The sequence below is a fragment of the Pectinophora gossypiella genome, chromosome 6, assembly GCF_024362695.1.
Source record: "Pectinophora gossypiella chromosome 6, ilPecGoss1.1, whole genome shotgun sequence".
Lineage (NCBI taxonomy): Eukaryota > Metazoa > Arthropoda > Insecta > Lepidoptera > Gelechiidae > Pectinophora > Pectinophora gossypiella.
The window spans coordinates 15422256-15448207 of NC_065409.1; the positions used below are offsets into that span (position 1 = coordinate 15422256).

The window sequence follows — 25952 nt, forward strand, 5'->3', positions numbered from 1 at the left end:
GTTATTGCAAACGGGTCGAAGCGTAATAATAAAAGGTAAAAAATACAATAGAGTATTTACTGGGTCAAAGATAAATGCTAATCTAGAAGTAGAAGCCAGTCTAAGGTGATCAAAAAACAATCTCATTTTTCTTTTCGACTTATTTTCGAATTTTATTTATGAATTAAGTAACAATAAGTACGATGGCTGACCGCTTTTATTGATGACGTCACTCGGACAGTAATTGGATAGTTTTCTACGTCAAACATAAGTTATGCGACTTTAAATTATGAAATTCTGATTACTAAATAAAGACAGGTCTAAAAAAAAAGTTATATTTTTTCTGAAATTATTTATGAATATTAATAAAGAAAAATGTAATAATAACGCGACATTTTTTCGCGTTTTTCTATGACGTAACAAGTTGCTTTCGTAATCCATAGTAATTTCGCGTTTTGACGTTTAGTAAAAAGTAACTAATTTGACTAGTTGGATACTACCATACAAAATTTCATTTCGTAAAAAATATCTAACTATCTCATTTGACGAAATAGCCAATAGAAATATTATATTTTTGAATTATTTTTCCTGACCTTACGTCCGCGTTGCAACGACCGTGGCCGCGGAATGACTGGCGAGGCAAGGGCTTACTATGAAGATGTAAGTGTAACTACCCTCAACTCACTATAGTTTTCGGATGTCGACACAACAAACTGTCACAGTCAGTTGCATCGCCCCTATGGCTATAATAATTATGTGTAAAGTGCGTGAATCTTTTAAGTGAGTTAATCAAAAAAAAAACTTTGACCAAAAAAATCAAAACATTTTCGCATTTTTATTCGATAAAATACAAGTTTCATTAAATTTGAATTTGGAACATCAACATTAAGAATTAATTTAATTACAATACCCACAGTCAAATAACAATTATTTTTTATTCCAAATACCAATTTCAAATTTTTCTGATAATCCCTACGAAACTTGAACTAGTGTTTCGATTTTTTTTTTTTGATGAGTAGTGTATTTTTGTGAGAACAATTGAATGTTGGTCTGTCGAAACGGGAGATATTCCTCGGTTTGGTAAGTTTTTCTAATACTTACCTAGATTTACTATAAAACAATTCAATCTTTTAAATATCAAACCGTTAGGTATGGAATACTCTAATCGACTACTTGGTCAAATGTGATACTTTTTAGGAAACTTTATAACGCAAAGAAATTATATTAAGTTTGTATGGAATTACTAGCGTAATGACAGTGACGTCATCAATAAACGCGGTCAAACGTCGTACTCATTGTTACTTAATTCATAATTAAAATTCGAAAATAATTCAAAAAGAAAAATTAGATTTTGTTTTGGACTTTTTAGACTGACTTCTACTTTTAGATTAGCATTTTATAATTTATTTACCCTATAGAAATGCCGACCTTTACTCTGTCGTTATGTCTCTATAGTCATAATTATTTACACCTAAATCAATCAGATGCAATTATTAAGAAGACTGCACTAAGGTTTGTACTTATGAATGGTTGTAGATTAGTTAGTGTGATAATTGATTTTACTAATTTTATTATAAGCGGGTCTTTTTAAACTCACAAATGAAATGAAAATGTTAGTATTACAATTTTAATATGGCAACATCGTGTACAACACGATCTCACCATACGACCACATTTTCAATAATTATTGGAACATCTAATTCATGAAATTTCAACTAAAAAAATATATTGTATTCGTCTTTCAAAGTATCATATCTTTGTAATTCGAACGCCGAAAGTTTAAGAATTGCCGTCAAGGCAAAAATACCTATCCGAGATCCTTTTTATTACCTAATATTTGAGCCTCTCTAACCCTTATTAAAAATGATGTCGCGTTAACCGTAATATAAATATAAAAATAATGACGTAGGGCTGGTTTATTAAAAACAATACTTAGTTAAATAATGGTCCCGATTCCTGCCGACACCTAAATTTATTTTAAATTATAGCCGTCATTTTATTATCCACCGAAAAGGAAAAGGACAAATGATTGACAACTGTTAATTTAAAAATGAATGAATAACCAAGGCAAATAAAATGCAACCCGTTTGATGCGTGCTGTAAACTTAATTCTGTAGGGTTATTGGCTAATGTAGATTTTGTGTTACATCAGTTTTATGCCTGTTGATTAGCTGTCCTTTTCCTTTTCGGCGGATAACGAAATGACAGGTATAACTTAAAAAAAAAAATGGGATGGTGTGTACTGGAATCAGCACCAATGGAGATTCGAATTAAAAAAGATATTGCTTAAAGCAGTACGGCCACCGATGGCCCACAAGCTGTCGCACATGGTTGACTATTGTCACCTTATAAAATAAAAAAATGTGTTTACGAATTTGTTACAGTGGAATTATCATCACGAAATATTACGTAGTTGGGTATTTCTTCGGATACCGGAAGTCAATATACTCGTAATTACTGTCAACGCAAAATATCCGATAATCTTTTTTTGCAAAATCCAGTTCGAACTTATGTAAGTTGGTGACATAGAGTCCTAACTGAATATTTACATAATATATTAATATATACTGTGTATACTGAATATTTACTTACATTGTATTATAAATTCTAACTAGATTTTGCAAAAAAATTACAGAAGATTCTAGGATATTTTCGCCTTGATGGTAATAATATTGACTTCCGTTGTTTGAAGAATCACCCTTGTACTTATGTACCTACCCAATTTTTATAATTACGAATTCACTTCATTTAACAAAATCATTTAAAAAATTTACAACTTATATCACTAATATTTAAAATTTAGGTTTTAAACTAATAAGATTAAAAAAAATGTTTTTAAACATTCCTTTTTACCTCTTGTCGACATACGGAAAACTAAACTATGCCGTTTTAAAGGTTTTTTCACGTAAACAGGAAATTATTTTAATAATTTAATCAGTGCTAAAAGAAATATACAGTTCTCTGTAAAAAAAATCTATAACAAAAAGTTACTTATGTACTTAATTGAATTGAACTTATCATTTGATAATAAAGTATACAAATACAGGGTGTTAGTGACATCGTAACGAAAAAAAAAATGGAACGCCTATTTTATTGTACTAAAAACGATGGTGGGTGTTTTTCTTGTCGCAAATGTTTAATTAAGATTTTCAATTTTTACTGTGCCGCAATGTAAGTCGAACAACGCGCCACACAGACGCTAAACTTACGCGCGGCTACGTTACGCGTGTGAGATACGATGTTGATATAGTCGTTTTGTTTCATTTGTGCCCAGAATGTAAACAATATGGCCGCCAGTGACATTTGTGACATAACTAAGGATGGGAAAGTTTTAGATTTCTTTCTAAAGGAACTGATTCATTTATCTATTAAATTCATAAGACACATGTACAAATAAAACAACTTATTTTTAAATTTAATTGAATTCGTAGTGGTTCCAATGCTCATAGTTCATTCCACTTACGTGAGTGAATCATTCATTATAAAATCAGATAGGTTTGGATGATAAATTAGTAGGACTGTCATGACATGATTTATAATCCCTAGACTTCGAACAGATTTTAGGTATAAGGTGCCTATTTTTTTCTCATATTATAGAACGTAATGAATTATTAAAATGTATTTTTTTATCACAGGGCATAATCGTTTTCGAAACAATCTTCAAAAAATGTTTAAAAAATAGCGGAATGTCTTATAAAACGTACATTTGACTCGGACTAAAAAAAATGTTCAGTGAATCACACGCAAAATTAACCTCAGAAAATTAGTATAAGTCTAGTTTATAGCATTATTTTTCTGATTCTTAACGAATTATTCTCATTTTTCATAAAAACTTTGAACTTTTAAGTTGTACTATCTTTTCATTTCAAAATTTCCTTGGAATACGATTTTTTTGTAGTTGACGTACGATCATGCCTTTTTTTCATCTGGCAGCCCTGGGATAATTTCGTTTTGTCGCTCGTCTCGTCACTCGTTCCCTGGCTTTTGTCATGTGTACGCGTTTTCGTGGTTGTTCTGTAGTGTGTTCTTTTTCGTTTGACTTAGCTTTCCCCTGGTATTCCGATTTGCAAGTGTATTGGCTGCTTTTGTTGTGCTACGGACTAACGACTTTGGCTGTCGTTATTTGGACTCCGACTTTGCTTGTGACTTGGATACTGTTGACATTGTGCTACATAATCTCTTTTGTGGAAGCCGTAAGTAATTTTAATTTAAATAGAACACTACTGGCCAAAGTAAAAAAAATGTCAAAAGTCAAAAGAACTTGATGCGCGGTTGAGCATCAATATCATGTCCATTATCTACATTTAATAAGAAGCCCGTTATTTTTCTACTAAAAATGCAATTTCATGACGAAGGCGTATATCGGGATCAAATCAAATGATATAATTAGCGTTCCTATCCATACGTTCTTCATTGTGTTCTGATTTATTTAGAAAGAAAAGTAGACGCCGCGCCTTATAAAATCTGTTTAAAAGTCTACCTAACATGTCAGTCCTATAAATTTATCATCCACAACACCAATCTGAATATAATGAATGACTCACTCAATTTTGTGATATGAACTATGAGCTAAATGCATTGAAAGCGCTACGAATACGATAAAATTTAAAAAAAAAACGCTTGACAGATAACCTCACTTTTCTAGTGTTCCGAAAAAAATCATTAATTTGGTGTAATTTTGTGAATATTTCATAGTTTTTGCGTGTGCCCGTAAAATATTGTTTATTTTATAGCTATATATGTCAGGTTAGCCGCGAAAAAGTAAAAAGATTGGGAGATTTCAGTGATTTTGTTGTTTGTTTACATTCTGGGCACAAATGAAACAAAACGACTATATCTAGGTAGGAGTTTTCATTCTCTTGTATTTAGATGCTTAGTAGTGGTTCAACGTTTAAAAATGTTGTTTGTTGAAGTAGAACACCTACTGCCACGATTTTTCACGCACGGTACCTACCTACCAGTTATTAAAACGTTCCTAACTTATTAACAATAAAAACCCTACTCTTGCCTTACCTTAATTGTTATTCCTTCGGATGAAGTACCTAGGTAGGTACCCTAGAACATGTCACGTCACGTAGGTATGCAACATCGCGTTTCCTCCGCGGTAGGTAGGTATCACACGCACTCACAAACACAACACCTTGCTCTTTAATAAACATCAACAATCTTCCATACTTTTGCGCAGTAAATGGTCTATGATCTATCATCATAGTCGACACTACTCATTTACAGAATGAAACAAACACTCACAAACACGAAAAAAATATCCTCGAAAAACATCACGCGATTCGGGTCAAGCTTAGTATTCGACTGAGCGGAAGCGCGCGGCGGCGTTAGCGCAAAGCATCAAAGGCGCCGACTAAGGGTGTGCGTCAAGCTAGCGGCCTCAAAAAAAAAATGGGCACGAAAAAATAATTTGACCATACCAAAAAATAGTACTCTTATTGAAAAAAATAGTACCTGTTGTAAAAAAATTAGTACCATCACGGTTCTGGATTTATAGCCATGTTTTATTGCACTTGCTAGCTTGACGGTGAGCGAAATTTGGCGAGAGTTAACGACAAGGTCTTTCGCTTTGATTTAAACGCCAAAAAATAGTATCGAAATAGTACTCACCCCCTGCAAAATACCGAAAGTAGTACTTCAACGGTTCCAAAGTTATAAAGGCAGTTCTTTGATCCCGCTAGCTTGACGTTTTGAAAATACCTATTATCTGGGGAACGCTTGCATATTTCAGTATGTAACTAATGTCAATAAACTCGTATGAAATAGTACTCCCTACCATCATAATTTTGATCCGATTCTCTTTGTAGAAATGTTAAAAAATCATCATAACCTATGCCATACATTTGTTGTTGATACAGTCACGTAGACAATTACATAACCTCACAATTTATTCGTAAGTATTGCCATTTTGGAGGTCTACCCTACCATTTCTTTGCACTTCAGTGCTGCTATTACAAAAAATTCCTATTGCATACACCCATATGCACTAATTTTAATAGAAAATGGCTGCATGGGTCTAGTTCTTATCGAAAACAATCTGTGATTTTAATACATCATAATACATTTTTAATCTGCTGTTTTATTTTATAATTTATACCTTCATGTTGAATTTGTTACGGATCGAAGTGTTTGTTAATAAACAATTTGCAGTATTTGTAGAATAACTCAAAGAGTTTCAACAATGATATTACTTTCATCTAACAACCCTGGCACTTCACCAATTTTTACCCAAAAATGGGGAAAAATACTGAAATCTGACAACATTCTTGACCATGTGTAATAATTTTGTTCGCGACTGTACTCGTCTTGATAAATGTATGACATAGGTTATAATGACTTTTTGACATATTTCTACAAAGAGAATCAGGTCCAAATTATGATGGTAGGGAGTACTATTACAAACGAGTTTATTGACATTAGTTACAAACTGAAGTATGCAAGCATTCCCCAGATAATAGGTATTTTCAAAACGTCAAGCTAGCGGGATCAAAGAACTACCTTTATAACTTTGGAACCGTTGAAGTACTACTTTCGGTATTTTGCAGGGGGTGAGTACTATTTCGATACTATTTTTTGGCGTTTAAATCTAAGCGAAAGACCTTGTCGTTAACTCTCGCCAAATTTCGCTCACCGTCAAGCTAGCAAGTGCAATAAAACATGGCTATAAATCCAGAACCGTGATGGTACTAATTTTTTTACAACAGGTACTATTTTTTTCAGTAAGAGTACTATTTTTTGGTATGGTCAAATTATTTTTTCGTGCCCATTTTTTTTTGAGGCCGCTAGCTTGACGCACACGACTAAGGGCGCCGACGACGCACCGGCCGCGGCCGCGTCGAGCCGACGACTAGAGAGAGAGAGAGAGAGAAGTATGTTTATGGTGCAAGTGACAGAGAAAGAAATAGTATCTGTTCGTATGCCTACTTTATTGGCGAGCGTTGCCCTTGACCCGTGCGCCGGCTATTCACCTGCGCATAGCTGAAGTTGTAGATACGTTATTATTATTATTGATGACATTGATAAAATTTAATAATTAGTAATTTTTATTTGTTTATTTTAAATGTGCGTTCTATGCAGCTTAAAACACAATATGGGACTGAAAAAAATCTATTATTTTTATGAATTTGGCGACAGGAAACTTCACTTGATACCTATCAACTCAAAGAAATACCTAGTATCTGTTCGTAATGCCTACTTTATTGGCGCGCGTTGCCCTTGATCCGTGAGGCTATTCACGTCCGAGTATCCATCAAGACAGATCAAACAAGCCCTAACTCGGAGGTCTTGCGTCCCAGGATCCTTTAATTATGTCTTAGAACCTTCTTGGCCTATGTGGTCCAGTGGTTGAGCGATGGGATGCGGAGGGTCCGGGTTCGTATTCCGGTGGGGACATATCACAAAAATCTGTTTATAAGGCCTTTGGTTGGGACGTTACAGGCTGATCACCTGATTGTCCGAAAGTAAAATGATCCGTGCTTCGGAAGGTACGTTAAGTCGTTGCTCCCGTCTACTAGGTACTTATGTAAGCACGTAGCCGTTACATGAATATTGTACACAGAACAGGATAGGTTTAATTAGTTCTTTACTGATGATTTAACAATGAGATTTAAAACTACGAATAACTTAGTACTTAGTACCTCGGTACGGTACCAACATGTAACAAGAAAAATAAGATCACTCCACTCGGACAATTTTTTTCTTTGAACATGCCGACATTGCCTACGCGGCGGAGTTGCCGAACTATCGATAGGTAGATTATCAATTGTTGAACTTGAAAATTGTCTAAACTATCGAAAGTAGTGATAGTACATTTAGATCGTGTTGTATATCTACCTACAGTGTTACTGTAGGTAGTTGTAAGTTTTGTCAGACAGTGTCAGTAAATAAATTGCCAACTACCGAACGGGTGTTTTAATTGTTACTCCCTGTTTTTTGGATATCACAGTGGCGACGAGGATGGGATAAGAGATTACCGTGGTAATCCAAAGAAACCGTCTTGGGTCCTGGGATCAATCGTCGGCCGTGTCGGTAAAGTACTTTATGAAGTAAGAGTAAAGGATACAGACATCGTTTGGAGGAGACACACAAACCAATTGATGTCAGCGAATAGGTATCGCAGTTCTATTGATAATTCATTGCATAGTGGCGGTTGGTATTACGACGACGACAATAGTATGCCGGCGCCCGGTCCGTCGGCCGCGAGAGCGACTCCACCGACCCCGCCACCGGCGGCGCGGGCGCACGCCTCGTCACCGCCGCTGCAGAGCGACGACGACAGCTCCGCGTATGTCCCGACCACGGGTGATGAGTTTGGTACGCCAACAAATGACTCGCGTTCTTTGACTCCATCAGACGACGATAGGTCTCCGGTTAACCCCTTCATTCGCACTCGCTCGGGTCGGGCAGTAATACCTCCTAAATATTATTCATAAGTAGATAATGCATTATAATATTTTTTTTTGTTAGACATTAATGGAAAACAAATTAGTTTTTTTTGAGTATTAACCATTTATATTTTTATTTATTATATTTAAGTTTTTTTTTTCCTTGTTATTATCATTATTGTGGAGGGAAATATAGTACGTAGTAAGTGTGCTAGATTGTTACATCAAGCCACAGATTGTTTTTTTTTACTTCTAATCATTTACAAGTTCTATTAGTTTATGCTTATTTTTAAGTTATTGTGGAGGAATGTTGTATATCTACCTACAGTGTTACTGTAGGTAGTTGTAAGTTTTGTCAGACAGTGTCAGTAAATAAATTGCCAACTACCGAACGGGTGTTTTAATTGTTACTCCCTGTTTTTTGGATATCACAGATCGATACTAGCGATAGTACCGATAGGTCTTGCTTTGTAACAATAATGGGTATTGATCTAAAAGATTTATTTATTTTCGATTTTTGTGTAGCGAGGTTTTGCGTAGGTACTTACATACTAAGTTGGTGGATGGTTGACATAGTAGGTAACTAATTACCTAATCTGTGGTGGTTGTGTTAGTTGGTTGTTAGTTATTCTAATGACAACAAAGAATACAATTATTTACTGTTTCAACTGTTTTAGGTAGATAATGGCCCTGATTCCTATGAGTAAATGAATGAATAACCCGGTCGAATCAAAAAGGTATCTCGCTGGTAACTTAATTCTGTCGGTTGTTTTAGATTTCTGCTTAAAATTGACGTGTATTCCATAAATTTTATGCCTGTTGATTATCCGTCCATTTAAGAATAAGAATAAAATAAATTTATAATTTACGATAGACAGAGAAAGAAATAGGATCGGTTCGTAGTGCCTACTTTGTAGGCCGCGCCGCCGCCGCGCCGCCGCCGCCGCCGGCGTGCGGAGCGGGGCGTGCGGAGCGGGGCGCGCGGCGCGGTGCGTGTGGCCGTTGACCCGTTCGAGCAGCTGTTGTCTCCATTACATCGAAAATTTTCGATAATTTGTCATTATTGTTTTTTTTATTGAAATTTGGGTTCTATGCAGCTAAAAGCACAATATGGAATTGAAAATAATTAAAAACAAAACTCAAAATTTCATGAATTTTGCGACGGAAAATTCCACTAGATATTAACTCAGAATCATGGTCTGAATCATCCCTTTCAGTATTCGTTACGATGTCACTAACACCCGGTATATCGTAGATCGAACGTAGAAAGTGAAGTTCCGTGGTCACTGCCTACCCCAATGGGATATCGTGGGACACGCGTATGAAAACGCCACATCGATGCAATTCATCTAAAAATGGATATTATTTGACATTTATTGACAATGCTCACTTATTTTATTTGTACACAATAAAACAGACACAAGAAACATACAAAGAAAACAGATAGTACAGGCAAGCTTATCTCTAAACAAAGAGATTTCTTCCAGCTGACCTACGTGACAAGAGAGACTTTCAACGTATAATATTATATAGATAGACATACATACGCGTACAAATTATGTAGAAATTACTTATACTAATATAAAACAAAATATTAACCTAAACCTTCTTCAATAAATTATATATTATAATAATATATATTTCATAAATATAATATAAACATATACTTATATGCGCAAATATCAAATTGCAATATTGCTTTTTAGATGTATTGCTTCAATGTGACCTTTTTAAGCTACCAGTCCTAATAAAATAATATTTTCATCTCTATTCACCGATTAGAACTCTGCACTAAATGTGAAAGTAATGGCACCCAAACACAAACGTTTGTAACCGCAAAATGTTCGTGATACACCAATAAATGAATGTTTTAAATTGAACTGTTTCATTCACTATTACTCCCGACTGGTTGATCACCTGAATGTCCAGAAGTAAGATGATCTGCGCTTTGGAAGGCACGTTAAGCTGTTGATTCCGGTTACTACTTACTTACTGTAGTACGTAGTCGTTACATGAGTCATGTTAGGGGCATATGGCGACTCAATAATACCCCTGACACCAGGGTTGTTGGGGGTTAGTAATCACCTCACAACCCACACAATAGAAGACTCGCAACACTTCAAACAAAACTCTCGTCCTATCGTATGCAGCCTAATCGCGTAAGTGCGAGCGAGATAGGCAGTCCGCGCGCGTGCTTCCTTACTCCTGATGGGTGAGGTAAATCTAGTTGCGAACCGGAACATAACGTTTAAGTCCCATGTAATATAGGCGGAAGTCCATTGCAGACTGAATCAACTGATTTCGTGCTTCGGAAGGCACGTTAAGCCGTTGGTCCCGGACAGTGGTGGCCCTAGCAGATAATTAGGTGGCGCCCCTCAACCCTCAAAATACAAAACCCGGTTGCTGCCCTCTAGATACGGGGCTGCTGGCCAGGGTGGACCAGTCTTGTTGATTTTGGCCGGGCGCCATTGGACTACTAACCCTAACACCTCCACCAACCTGCAGTCACACCCCGGACACTTCAAACAAAAAAGTTTCACTACACATTGACATTATCAACACGCGCAACTGTGTGTGACGTCTGAGGACTACCAATTACAATACCTTATTTAACCGTCATTACTTATTTAAGTATGTAGTTAGTACTACTTACGAAAGATGCTTTTATAATAAAATAATAATCAGATAATATTTATATATTTATTTAGGTAGGTACGTAGTATTATTCCTTATTCTATGCTGCAGTAGAGCATCGTAGTGGAGAATGCTTCATACCCTCTCCAGTTGAAAAAATTTTTTGCAGCAGGCGATAAATAAAAATGACATATGTTTCTATTCCATTTATTCACAGAAGTCGGCGCTCCCACATTATAAACATTAGCTTACTCCTACAGTAACAGACTTAGATAAATTATAGACGGCAGTTGCCTTCGGGCTGCATTTTTCTACCACTTTTTGGGGGAGGTGTGGTTTCACGAGTACTAATATGTATACACTTTGAAACCATGTCACATTAACCTTTTTGACAAATTAAACCGTCACACGTCACTAATTTAAGAGCTACGCTCTTGTCGGTGTAGCATGATTGCTACTTTTTTAGGGAAAAATACGGCAGTGGTTTCCCTCTTGCCTTCCGCCCCGCAGTACTCTGTACAAGTGGGATGGCGCCCAGAGTAGCCTCTGCAACCGTTGAGGTCTTCACCCTTATCCCTGGGCAAGGGTTCTACGATATATCCCGTAGGTCTGGGAACCGTAAATTAAACCGTAATGCTCATTAAATGTCAAATATGATAGTGCGACAGGGTTCTAAAGTTGGTACATGATGTTGCTCATGACAGCACACATCTACTCACCCAAAGCCGTCACACAAAAAAAAACACGAACCAATCGTTCATGTACTTCAGCTGAGAGGAACGCATGCGCTTGACAATTCCCGTCTATAATTCCGCTGAGGTAACAGTACATCAAGAATCTCATTTATTACAAAAAGGAAGGCACTTCTAAGGAGAAATATATTATTACATTACATTTAAAAAAGATTCCACGTTTAATTAGAGACGTTTACATTGGTGCTGATCCCAGCACACGCCACTTAATTTTATTTCAAGTTATACCTGTCATTTTCTTTTCCACTGAAATAGAAAGGGACGGGACAAGCATTTATGGAACACACGTCAATTTTAAACAGAAATTTAAAAAACTCTCAAAATGTCATATTAGCCAATAACCCGACAGAATTAAGTTGACAGCACACGTCAAACAGGTTGAAAATGAGCAGGATGCCTACTTTATTCACCCGGGTTATTCATTCATTTTAAAATTAACAGTTGTCAGTCATCCGTGCCTTTCGTTTTCGGCGGATAAGAAAATGACGGGTATAACTTAAAATAAAATTAGGAGGTGTCTGCAGGTATCGGGGCTATTGGTCGTCCAATTTGCAGTAGATAACTTTATTTGAAAATATTATTCCTATTTTAAAATGTAAATATTAAAAAGACAGTCACAAATACGATTATTCCGATTTATCACTCCAGAGGATTCAAGCTGAGGTGAATTAGTATATTATTACATATATTATATTCTTTAGAATTTCAATTGCTTACTACTTGGAACTGTATTTCAAATTAAGATGAAAGATTTTGTATTTATAGTAGTTTCTAAAAAAAACTCACTTTTTTCTCTATAAGCTGGAATAACATAACATTTTAAATGTAATATTTACGGACCAATGTAAACGACCCATAAGAATAGATAATAATTTCAGATATTCATAATAATTCGATTTAATATTATTTACAAATTCAAACTTAATTTTCTGATAATTTATTATGTTATAGACATATGTCTTTAAAAGATTAATCTCCATAATCTCAACTCTGAAATATACATAGAACATGTATAAAAATCTCAAAGATTTTATTAAGATAGAGAAATTCAAATAAAAAAAAACAACTCAACTTTATTCCTTACGTTTTTAAAAGCTCATGGTTTTGTCGATTTCTTTAAAGAAGATTTAATTTATTCATTAATCTCGCTTAATACATACAAAATTATAAAAACCATGATAGTTAAACTCCAAAAAACATAAAAAATAATAGTTATTAGACACTTATTTTACATTAAAACATACAATTTTAACATATAATGCAATACTGTTTAATAATGCTTAAATTAATATAAAATAAAATGGGGAAAACCGACACGTTACAAAATAAATTAACAAAACAGATTACACAATTTGTGCAGATAATTATGCGTAAAACTCGATAAAATATTAAAAAATAAAATAGGTACATTTCACTTGTACTGCCATTAGGAAAAAAACGATCGTAACATACCTTTTAAAACAAAATACGATCCAAAAATACATGATCAAAATTTGAAGAATACCTTAAAAATATTAAAAATCAACATTGGACTATCAAAAATAATTATTAAGTTATAATATTGTTAACATAGAGTGATAAAATATGACTTTCATATATAGACTGTGGCTTAAGATTGAGGCGACGAAGTTCAGTAAAATCGACCTTATTATTACCGCAATATGTAGGATCATAATGCCGTTTGAGAGAATATTGCGGAAATACTGTGGTAATACTGATAACAAACCATAGACAAAATTAGACCCGGCGAAGTTCGGGAAAATCGACCTTATTATACTGAGCGGTCTTAATTTGAATGGAAATATTCTGTATGTCGATAAAAACATGGTTTGTCGTCAGAAACAGAACATGGCCCTACAAATAACGATCACAGTACTGTAATAATAAATAAGGTCGATTTTTGTATGAATCCTAAGTCATAACTGGCGAATGATTGCAAGATGTAATACCGATCTTAATTAAAAAGATAGGCGTCGTTTTTATTACTCGCGGAATGGAATCAAAAAAACGCAGTCAGCATGAAAAAGCGCTTTTTGGTTTAATAGCTCCCTGCTTCATCTTCATTAAAGGTAAAAAACGACATAAAATGAAGATCTAATAGATCTACGTGGACAGCAAAAACACTGTCAATAAATGCACTTTTTCCATAGACAAACTATACTACAGAACTGTCAATCTCTACACTGCGACACGTAACCCGGAACGAATTGGCTACTTGACAGATTTCGTATAAGTAGGTATTTTAAAAATTACAGACGCTTATTTTATACCTCTTAAATATTGAATTTTCTCGAAAAGCTTTATTTAGGTAAATATCAAAATGTGCTAAGTTTGGTGGCGAACTGTCTTATAATTTTTTCGTGAAAAATTGGACATTAAAAACCGAACCGAGGATCCTTTTGGATTTCATGTCGGAATCCAATTTTTCACGAAAAAATAATATGAAATTTCGCCACCAAACTTGAAATTTTGATATTCACCCATTTAATAGAAAAAACGTATTTTCATAATTAATTTCAAATTTCGCGCGAAAACAATTGGTCACATGACAATTTGCCCAGGGACGTCACATTTCAATAAGCAAAGAAACTGTCAAGCAGTATAACTTGAAACCTGACACATAGCTTCTGTTTATTTTGTGAAATGTGACGTCACACGAAGCTCAATCATGGCCGCCCGTTTTGAGTCTTATATAATACACAGATAAAACATCGCATTCTTATTTTGTCATTGAATGATAAACTACCATATTATATATTTCATATTTTATTGTTACAACTGTAAAGTCATCATCATCAATTTAAGAGCCACGCTCTTGTCGGTGCAGCATTTTCCGTGTTACTTTTTTTAGGGAAATATAGGGCAGTGGTTTCCCTCTCAGAGGAGCTCGGTGGCGCAGCGGTAAATGCGCTCGGTCTGCGATTGTTGAGGTTAAGCAACTTCCGCTAAGGCCGGTCATAGGATGGGTGACCACAAAAAAAAAGTTTTCATCTCGAGCTCCTCCGTGCTTCGGAAGGCACGTTAAGCCGTTGGTCCCGGCTGCATTAGCAGTCGTTAAAAACCATCAATCCGCACTGGGCCAGCGTGATGGTTTAAGGCCCGATCTCCCTATCCATCCATACGGAAGGCCCGTGCCCCAGCAGTGGGGACGTTAATGGGCTGATGATGATGGTGGTTTCCCTCTCGCCTTCCGCCCCGCAGTACTCTGTCTGACGCAAGTGAGATGGCGCCCAGAATAGTCTATTACAAAGCCATACGAGGACTCCTGTCCTCTGCCTCTGAATAGTACTGACAGTTACTGCTGCCCTCTGTCAGGTTCCAGGTTACAGTCCTTGTGACTTGCTTGCAGGACGGAACTGTCAAGTAGCCAACTAAAAATCCGTATTAGAGCTAGCTGTCGCTTTTCTTCCAGCGATATGTAGGTTCGCTAGGAGCGCTGTCGTTCGCGATATAGAAAATAATATTGTTGTTAACATAACTACTAGTAATCATCATTGCCACATAATACTTTGTAAAGGTAACCTTAATGCAAACAAAGCGAACACAGAACCTTTGTACATGAAATTAGTAAATAAATGCTTTTTAGGTCGTTCATATTTTAGATCAAAACCATAAAGGTCTGTTTCAGCGTTTGGTAATAAACTGCCTAATAGTCCCGTCCTCATTAATTTCCACAAAAAAAATCCGGTTAAATTAAAAAAGTCGGACAGTCCCGATATGTTGTGACGTGTGGTAACACTACTTTGCCAAGGTACTTCTGTATTTAAACCTTCAAGTCTTGCAACATTTAAATCGTACTAATGAAAACAAAGTGATAAATAAATCCGATATTAAAAATTCCCTGATATTTTCTCATATTTTCAATTCGATTTTAAACTCTGCTCTGAACGTCTAAAATAAAGATAAATTCTATTATTTTACTTATTAATTATCCACACTATTATTATTTATGTCCAACTATTTGATAAAACTACTACTTTATAAGTCAATATGGCAACACCGATTTCATAGACACGTTGTTATTGGACGATTGCAATAAGAGTTGCCATCCTAAATAATAATTGAATTTAGTAGTTTTATGAAATGTAGTCGTGTGAAAGTCTTATGGAAATTATTATTTTTTGTATTCCGTTAAAATAGCTTGATTAATTTTACAACAGAAAAAAAAAATGTGCACTGTTTAGTGCGAAAGAGACATATCATTAAAATGCCTTATTCTGACAGTTGTCAAATTCCAAAGTTTGAGTCCGGGCGGGGACATATCAACACAATCACTTTGTAATCCCTAGTTAGGATATTGCACGGTGAGCACCCGATTCTCTGAAAGTAAGATGATCCGTGCTACTATACGTTGCCATTTCCCAAAACATAAATTACCCACGTCCAATGTTTTTAATTTACTTTGTAAGGAATTTTTGTACTTTTAGTAAAAGATATGGAGATAGGTACTAATTTAATGGTAACACTTACGTCATCAAGGGCTAGCAATGGCGGCTTGTCATAAGATTGAGCATACCTGGTTTTCTTATACCATGGTCGGTACATGGGCCATGTCATGGCCCTTAAGCGGCTCTCAATAGTAACCCTGACACCAAAGTTGATGAGGTCGGGCATCAACCTCACAACCCACACGAGAAAAGCTGCCGAATTAGTCAAGCTATACTAACGGAGTCTAATTCCAATTCTAATATAAATAGCAATTAGGCGGTAAATGTTACAGAGTGGGTACTGCGATTTTGTATGAAGCCGAGCCTGCATACAAAGTCGGCACAATACATAACGTCGCCTTAAAGTGAAAACCGCGTAAGGGCTACACAAAACCTTTACCAAAACTTCGCAATAGACACGCTTGTTTCAATCCAAGTAAAACTTTGTGGTTTCAAATTTTCCCCGGAATGTTTTTTTTTTAATAGATTATAAGCAACGATGTGGTTCAGGGTGGATCACTTGGCAAATGCCTGTACTCTCTAGCTCTCTCTGGGAAAACAGACGACGGCAGACAGTTCCAGTCTTTTACTATTCGCATCAAAAAGGAAGAATGAGGTCGGTTTTGTTGTAGAACTACATATAAGAATATGACTTCACAAAAAGGTGCTAACGTGGTTTTCACTACAAGGCGGCGGTGATAAAAAATAAAACAAAAAGTCCCGGTCCGGATCGCTCCCTATGTCGCCCGTGTGAGGCTGTGTGTAGCGAGCTTTAAGCCAGCCGCATTTAGGACGCATACGAATTCCTCTTGTGCCAGGAGGAACACACAAGATCCGTGGTAGCCCAGTTCGGACGCCTTACAGGTTCGAATCTGTGCTCCGGCTAAATCACTGAATTCGGCTTTATGAGTTTGAATACATGTATGAATCATACATAATTATCACGTAGTTTCCAATGGCAATAGATTCGCCCGCTATTACATGGGACTTAAAGACGAAGAGCTGGCGAAGAGTGAATATATACTATAGTCTGTCAAGCCCTTCGGAGATACACTGGTGCCGATACCTGAACACACCAGCTAATTTTATTTCAAGTTATACCTGTCATTGTCCGCTGAAAAATGCCAATAACCCGACAGAATTAAGTTGCACACGTCAAACGGGTTGCAAATAAGCGAGATGCCTATTTGATTCGCCCGGGTTTTCATTCATTTTAAAATTAACATTTGTCAATCATCTGTCCCTTTCGTTTGCGGCGGATAAGAAAGTGACAGCAATCGGGACCATTATGTGATGAAATTCGTATGGAAACGCGTCGAAAATGCGACCGGCTTTGGATGGGACATTTAAACATTCTTATTGATAGTTTCAGCGTAACATTATAAAAACAAACTTGTGCCACCCGGTTTCGCTCACAGCTTGGACGCCGGTACTACGTCCCTCCACCACGCAGCCCGTTCGAATACCCCTGGTTGACTGAAGAACGCTTTCTGAATGTTTTGGTACAGCTGGAAAAGAAAATTACAGGATTCAGCCTAATTTTTGATAAATTTATGAGATGTGGTGTAAAAGACGATAATTGACTAAGATTGAGAAGGGAATGTTAAGTTGATTTGGACGCGAACGGATGAAGGATAATAGGATTACGAAAGCGGTATATAAAGCGAAGGTTGGTGGTAAGGCTGGCAAAGGAAGACCTAGAAGGACGTACATTGACCAAATTGGAGATGTCCATAGAAAAGGTTCAGTACGATCTACTCTGAACCGGCGTGTATGAAACGATTGATGAATGTGGAGGAAGCAAGAGAAGGTCAGGATCGAAGCAAATGGAATTCCATAGGCTTTCCCCGGTGGGAAATAGGCGTGAGTTTATGTTATGAGTATGATATTATGGTTGGGACATGGATAATTGATACGTGGTTTTCAGGATTTGTGCCCGGTTAATGGCAATAGACAATAGAGAGTATCGGACGACGCTCAGTGGGTAGGCCCGCTACAAGGTGGACCGACGATCTGGTGAATGTCGCGGGAAGCCGCTGGATGCGGGCAGCGCAGGACCGATCATCGTGGAGATCCTTGGGAGAGGCCTATGCCCAGTAGTGGGCGTCGTACGGCTGATGACGATGAATGGCAATAGGCTCGCTCCTTATTACATGGGGCTTTGTAACTTTTTTACTGAAGCTATTTTCCCATTTCAGCTTTTAAGTAAGTAGGGCCTTTGTCGGCTCAATAGTAACCCTGACACCAGGGTTGATGAGGACGGTCCTTGGTCTCACAACCCACACGAGAGATGTTATAGATAGGAAATTTGAATTAATTATATTTTAACAAATTCAGTTTTAGCACTCACCTTCCCATCACTCTTTCCAAGCACGGAGTTGAGCACAAAATCTGTCGGCGCAAGCGCATCGACCACGCTGACCACCTCCCCCCTCAGTTGACCACAAAGTTCCAGCACCCCCTCTCTGACCAGCCTGGCACACGCCTCCCCCCCACAATAACCCCCCTGGTACAACTCCACTAAATGCTTATCTAACGACCATAGACCAAATAACGCGAACATTTTGTATAAAACTGGTTGGAGGCTCTTTTCTTTTTTCTCTATTGATTTTAAGCTAAATATCAGTGCTAAATATTCAGCATATGCCCTGGTTAGGGTTCTAGAGCGGTATACTTGACATTTCGTCTTAGCTTGGAACTTTGATAGGCCTCTATTAAGTTCTGTTTCGTATGTCTCGTGTGTGTGTCTCAACAACCAGCATATTAGCCATTTGTAGGTGGCGGTGATAACTGTAAAGAATGAGATTATATTAAAAAAATATAAAAAAAGGTGTCATGTTATATACTAAAGTAAGTGTAGAGAAACTGGAAATAAAACTGGCTGGCAAAGAACGGGTATGATTTTTTTTTAAAAAAAAGGTAATAAATTTCCGTGCTCGGACAGGATTCGAACCCGTGACACTTGGCGTACCGAGCGTGTTACTAATACGAAAAATACTAGAAAATCATCTTTCAAGCCATATATTTTATGTACTAACTAGTGCTGATTCCTGTACAAACCATCGAATTTTATTTTAAGTAACACATAGGTGTTAGAAAATGATAGCATTTTCTTATCCGTCGAAAAGGAAAGAGACGGGTAATCGACAGGCATACATTTTATGAAACACACGTCAATTTTAGGCAGAAATTTAATAAACCTCAAATCTTCATATTGGCCTGACAGCACACGTCAAACGGGTTGCATATCAGCGAAATACCTATTTAGTTCGCCGGGTTATTTATTCATTTTAAAAGTAACAATTGTCAATCATCCGTCCCTCTCCTTTTCGGCGGATAAGAAAATGACGCGTATAACTTAAAATTAGGATGTGTCTGCACGGAACGGAGCCACTGAGTCATAACGTAAACGTAACGTAATCTAATCAAATCAATATACTTTACTGCACATACACACACGAAAAATGGATATAGATAATACTGGATTCTTACAGGACGTAGATGACTTGGAAAGTCTTAACTTTTTTGTTAAACTCACATTCGGGCGTCAACTGGCTAGTCTCTGTACAATGGAACTTCGTTGCCAATATCTTGCTGTAGTCGTTCAGGAACTCCACGGTTCCCAGCGGCGAGTCCACTGGGTTGCCGTTTAATGCTAACTCCCACTGTCTTAGCAACCAGTTGCCGGCTTGTTGTTGGAGCACATTGTTGTCACCCTCGTATGTCACTGTTGGTTCGTGGTTGTTGCGGATCTCGCCAAGGTTTGCGCACTGTGGAGTAAGGATTTACTTCAGATAGATCAACAGCAGTAACTATCAGTACTATACAATACAATACAAATACACTTTATTGCACCAAAATAAAAAGAAATAATTACAAAAAGTCTCTTAATTAAATACATGGCAAATGGCGGCCTTATCGTTTAAAGCGATTTCTTCCAGACAACGATACGGCGAGGAAAAATGTAAAAAAATTTTGAAAGATTGCGGGTACAAACTATAAGTACAACTTACCAATAAATACATGCAAATAAATATATAACATACTTACAAATATATATACCTAACCTATATGCATAACCTAACATACAGGGTGTTAGTGACATCGTAACGAATACTCAGGGGGATGATTTAGGCCATGATTCTGAGTTAATATCAAGTGGAATTTTTCGTCGCAAAATTCATGTTTTTTTATTCAGTATTCGTTACGATGTCACTTACACCCCACACAAGTACATACGGTAGCCATACAAGTAGGTATGGGTGTTAGTGACACCGTAACGAATACTGAGGGGGATGGTTCAGACCATGATTCTGAGTTGATATCAAGTGGAATTTTCAGTCTGAATATTCCTGAAAATTTTTGTGTTTTTTTTTAATTATTTTCAATTCCATACTTTTGCGACGGAAAATTCCACTTGATATCATCTCAGAATCATGGCCTCAATCACCCCTCAAAGTTTTCGTTACGATGTCACTAACACCCTGTATATACCTACTTATATAAATAGTACACACAAAATACCTAATAATAAGCAACTCAAGAGCTTCAGAATATGAGCACTACAACACACTTCATACTACATCATACTATTTAAAGGCGGATGACAAGAGTCCTAGTACGGCTTTGAAATAGACTACTCTGAGCGCCATCCCCCTCGACTGTCGATTGTCAGAATCGTTTGCAAGTTGGCTAAGTCCCCAGGTCTTTTGATTTTCGCCAAAATATCGCCAACTAGGAAAGCGACGATCTGGAGCAGTAGTTTCATACAGTATTTTCTTTTTCTCTAGCGTACAGTATCGAACTTGGTCTTGATAATCCACTATAAGACTTCAAGAACCTATCACCACGGTACAAATAGGTCACTTTTTCAATCAATTAAATATTCTTTATTGCACACACGTACATGAAACATAATAATTCATAACTAATATTTTTTATTAAATTATTATGGCTATGTCGTTTCCATGTTTCGGGCCTATGGAGTCCCGGACTTTTGGAAGGCGTGCGTGGGGCCGAAGCTAACACCTTAAGGCAATTTAATCTAAATGTGATGTGACACCAACCGGTGGTCATCCCTGTTTGCACTATGGGAGTGCAACAAAAGACGACCCCCGGTTCGTGTAGACCTATTCCATATACGGTCACGAGCATTAATATGTATACACTTTGGTACCATGTCACATTAATTTTTTTGACAAATTGAACTGTAAGTCTCACTAAATATCAAATATGTTAGTGCGACAGAGTCCTAAAGTAGGTACATTATATTGCTCATGGCTGTACAACAAATGGAACTGGACTATTGAGATGGGGGTTATTATTATTATGTTATGTTATAGTAACCCTGACACCAGGGTTGATGAGGTTAGTACTCCACCTCACAACCCACACGATAGAAGAAGATTACATAAACATAAACTGCCTATATACGTCCCACTGCTGGGCACAGGCCTCCCCTCAATCAACCGGAGGGGGTATGGAGCATACTCCACCACGCTGCTCCACTGCGGGTTGGTGGAGAGAAGAAGATTATTATGTTATAATTTGTCGCCAACTCACCTTCAAGTATCCGTGTCCGCCGCAGCACTCGCGGCACTCCTGCGCCGCGTGCAGCGTCTCCCACGTGATGGTGGGCTTGCTGCACGACACCATCGCGTGGATCTCTGAAACCGCTGCGCTCTGTACACCAATACATTACACAAGTTATTATTACAACATATTTGGACTTAAAATACTAATTTCGTATCCGTCGGCGTTAAACCAAGTCGGAAGAGCGGGCACACCCCGGACTTCATACAAACAACTTCGTTTTACACAGACACTGCATATTGACATTATCGTACACGCGCATCTGTGTGTGTGACGTCTGACGCCATACGATTCAAGTCTAAACTAGGTTCCAGGGGGGTGAGTAAACCTAGCTCAACGAAGTTGCCGTTCTATACGTAGTATTATTCCTCCGGGTTCAAAAAATCTATGAAAAAGAAACAAAATACATCCTACTAATAACATAAAATAAGCTCACATCCCAATTGGGGTAGTCAGAGATACATCCATTGCAAGATAAAGTAAGTACCCACATTTCACCGAGCTTTCTGTTAGACCAACGTGATAGGTGGTGAGCCGTATCTAACCGTCTATAATGGTCGAGCCAACTGTGTAAGTGGAAACTGCACTTAAGAGAGATTAATAACTCATTCGTGCAAGATTGAAGATTAGTGTATCTTCTATCGGGTTATGAGGTGGAATACCAACCTCATAAACCCTGGTGTCAGGGTTATTATTGAGGCGCCAAAAGCCCCTGACATGACTCACGAAACGACTACGTACTTGCATCAGTAAGTAGTATCCGAAACCAACGGCTTAACGCGCCTTCCTTACTTTTGTACAATCAGGTGATCAGCCTGTAATGTCCTAACCAAACTAGGGATTCGAACCCGGGACTTCTGCATCGCGAGCACAACGCTCAACGACTGGACCACGGAGGCCGTGTATCATAACCTATAATAGGGTAGTTTCCAACTAGTCAAATCAGTTATTTTTTACTAAACGTCAAAACACGAAATTCCTATGGAATTTGTATGAAAAAGCACTCTGTGACGTCATAGAAAAACGTGACATAATGTCGCACTTATTATTACGTTTTCCTTGATTAAAATTCATAAATAAATTAAATAGAAAAAATCAAATGTTTTTCGTTAGTTTTAGATTTGTCTTTATTTAGTAATCAGAATTTTATAATTTATTTTGAACCTAGTACATGATCCAATTATAATTCGTTGGCAGAAACAACAAGAATGGTTCTTTGAATGAATGGTGTTGAATATTGAACACAAACACTTGTAAATAGTCGACAAAGGAATCATTATGAATAATATAATGGATGTTGACAGATGGCAAATTGTTACTGGAATCACTGTATAGCGCATCAAACGACACATTGTAACAATTATGCTTTCCATTACGGTTCAATAGCTTTTATGAATCCTTAGTTTTACTGATATGTCCCAAGCTCAGAGGAATAGACTAGTTTCCAACCTGTCAAATCAGTCACTTTTTACTAAACGTCAAAACACGAAATTACTATGGAATTTGTTTGAAAAAGCACACTGTGACGTCATAAAAAAACGTGACAAAATGTCGCACTTATTATTAAATTTTTCTTTATTAAATAAGTTATTCTTTAATATTCCGTGACAGAAGTTAATAAAATAAACAATCTCCTTTTTGGCAGGGCCCGCAGAATACCAGCGTAGTGGCTCACACCGCGACTTATGCTAAGCGAGGTCCTTTTATTCCGGACGCCACCGCAGATGATCGGGCCGTCAGTGCGTTGCATTTATGAATACTATTATTATTATTATTATCACTTGTTTATGATTTTTGTTTTTTTTTCTAACAATTTTTAATCTGTGTGGTTTCTGTCCTCTGTTAAATAATAAATGTTTCTTTCTTTCTTTTTACTCACCAAGTTATCGACTTTCATCCCAGCGTTGGACTTCTCTATAATATTTAGGTAGACCCGGGTAAAACTCTCTATGTATATCCGGAACACTACCGCCGCTGCCACGTGGCCGAATAGCCGCCATTGCTGTTGGATAAACATTAGGAGCGATTAAAAATAAAATAAATTTATTTCGAACAACTTATTTCATAGATTGTTAGTAACATGCAACTTAAAAAAAACTGTGTTAAGTAGTAATAGCCCCGATTCCTGCAGACGAGGTGTCTGCAGGAATCAGGGCTAATTTTATTTTAAGTTATACCCGCCATTTTCTTACCCACAGAAAAGGAAAGGGACGGATGATTAACAACTGTTAATTTTAAAATAAATGAATAATTCGGGCGAATCAAATAGGCAACCCGCTAATTTTCAACCTGTTTGACGAGTGCTGTTAACTTAATTCTGTCGAGTTATGACCGCTTTTATTGATGACGTCACTCGGACATTATTTCCATACAAATTCAATAGAAAATTTTACGTTTTGACGTTTCGAAAAAAGAACCTCATTTGACTATGCCTAATAAAAAAATATATTCGAAATATATTACACACAAATAAATAAAAATAAAACAAACTCACATGCAACGGGTATTCGAGTAAAGGTATCTCGTCATTTCTGTTCCCGAATTGCTTTCTGGTAGCAGAGTACCGTATTGCTATGGCCACAACGCTTGCAATTGAATGGCAGCTCTCTTGCATTATACCGATACGACCTGAAAATAAACTTATTTTAATGGTCTTATAGATCATCTTCATCATCAGCCGGAAATCGTCTACTGCTGGACAATATCCCCTAAGGCTCGCCAGAATGACCGTTCCTCTGCGACCTTCAGAAGGTCATCGGTCCACCTTGTGGGCCTGCCCACGCTTACCTTTCCGATCCACGGTCGCCATTCGAAAACCTTACAGCACACACTGGACACTTCATACAAACAACTTCGTTTTACACAGACACTACACATTGACATTATCGTACACGCGCATCTGTGTGTGTGACGTCTGACACCATACGATTCAAGTCTAAACTATGTTCGAGGGGGGGTGAGGTAATTTTAGCTCAGACGCTGTTGGTTGCCGGCCCCACGGCCGCCCGTTATACGGGCATTTTATAGATAACTAAGGATTAATGGACTTCGTTCGTCTACATTATACAATATACAATAATAAGATATTCCCTTTGGATTGCGAAATCTTAAAAAAATCGCGGATGTTCCGGTAGTCGCTTGTGCCAAGGACCATATTTTATCTCGCGTCGCGTCGCGCTTACATAGCGTGCTAGGCCTGCAGTTATCCATACCTGCGGAGAGGTTCTCTAGCGCCGCGCCCAGTATCCGTCCGGGCTCAGAGAAGGAACTCTCGTACACCCCCTCCTCTGTGACGTCAGCTGTTCTGTTGAGCAGGTTCTCCCGTGGTATCCGGTACTGGTTGAACATTATGAACCTGGTAGAAAATCCGGGATTAGAAAGAAAGAAACGTCTATTATAAAGGGACACCACAGTAACAGTTAATCCAATCGGCGATCCGATAGGTGAGCCGAAGGCGTGGGTTGAAAATCAGTGTTGCCCTCTGGGTAAATTTTTACTGAACCCTGGCCTTATTTGGTTAGCTGCGGCACCTATATACCTTTATGTTTTCCAACTAAATATTAATGTGTGTATATTTTAATGTTGTAAATGTATATGTTTCTGTGTCGTAGGTTTTACCTAAATTAACTTTTATTATTTATCATTTTTTTAGATAAAAAAAAACACGGAATAATACATAACTTACAATCAAAACACGTAATAAAAACAACTTACACAAGAGAGTACAAATAAATAGACAGTAAACATTAAGGAAAATTGTAATTTTGTGTATGGACTGGTCAACAATTACGTTCATACTTATAGGAGAACATTTATGAAACAAATAAAAGAGAATGTATAGGTCGTGTCGTATCAAGAGGTGAAGGATTTGGCGGGAAGAAGAGAGGAATGGCGATTACTCCACCGACAAGAGCGTAGCTCTTAAATAAAGAGAGAGAGAGAGAGAATTAAGAAACGTGATGCGTGACGATTTGAGCGAGCGAAATGATGAGAAATCTTTTGTCAGCCACCAGCGGCTGACTTCACCTATAATGTTTTTTTTAGTGAAAACCTGTAATTGACTATTTGTTTGTATTTTTTAATCTAAATTGTTTTGTCTTGTAAGCCGATGGTTTTCCAAGAAATAAATAAATAAACAAACGATTAACATTAATATACCTAATTTTATACAGCAACAA

The 25952-nt window shown here is 37.2% G+C and overlaps 1 protein-coding gene across 1 annotated transcript in view; it reads right to left on the reverse strand.

Annotated features, from left to right (window-relative positions):
• Nucleotides 1-11196: 11196 nt before the first annotated feature.
• LOC126367769 (peroxisomal acyl-coenzyme A oxidase 3) overlaps nucleotides 11197-25952 on the reverse strand; it is a 29825-nt gene continuing 15069 nt past the window's right edge. Inside the window, exons 7-13 of the mRNA XM_050011496.1 lie at nucleotides 24987-25129; nucleotides 24269-24402; nucleotides 23654-23776; nucleotides 21745-21864; nucleotides 19721-19952; nucleotides 18533-18972; nucleotides 11197-17690 (exon numbers count right to left, since the gene is read on the reverse strand). Coding sequence (XP_049867453.1) covers nucleotides 17595-17690; nucleotides 18533-18972; nucleotides 19721-19952; nucleotides 21745-21864; nucleotides 23654-23776; nucleotides 24269-24402; nucleotides 24987-25129 — 1288 coding nt within the window. The 3' untranslated portion in view covers nucleotides 11197-17594. The remainder of the gene's footprint in view (nucleotides 17691-18532; nucleotides 18973-19720; nucleotides 19953-21744; nucleotides 21865-23653; nucleotides 23777-24268; nucleotides 24403-24986; nucleotides 25130-25952) is intronic.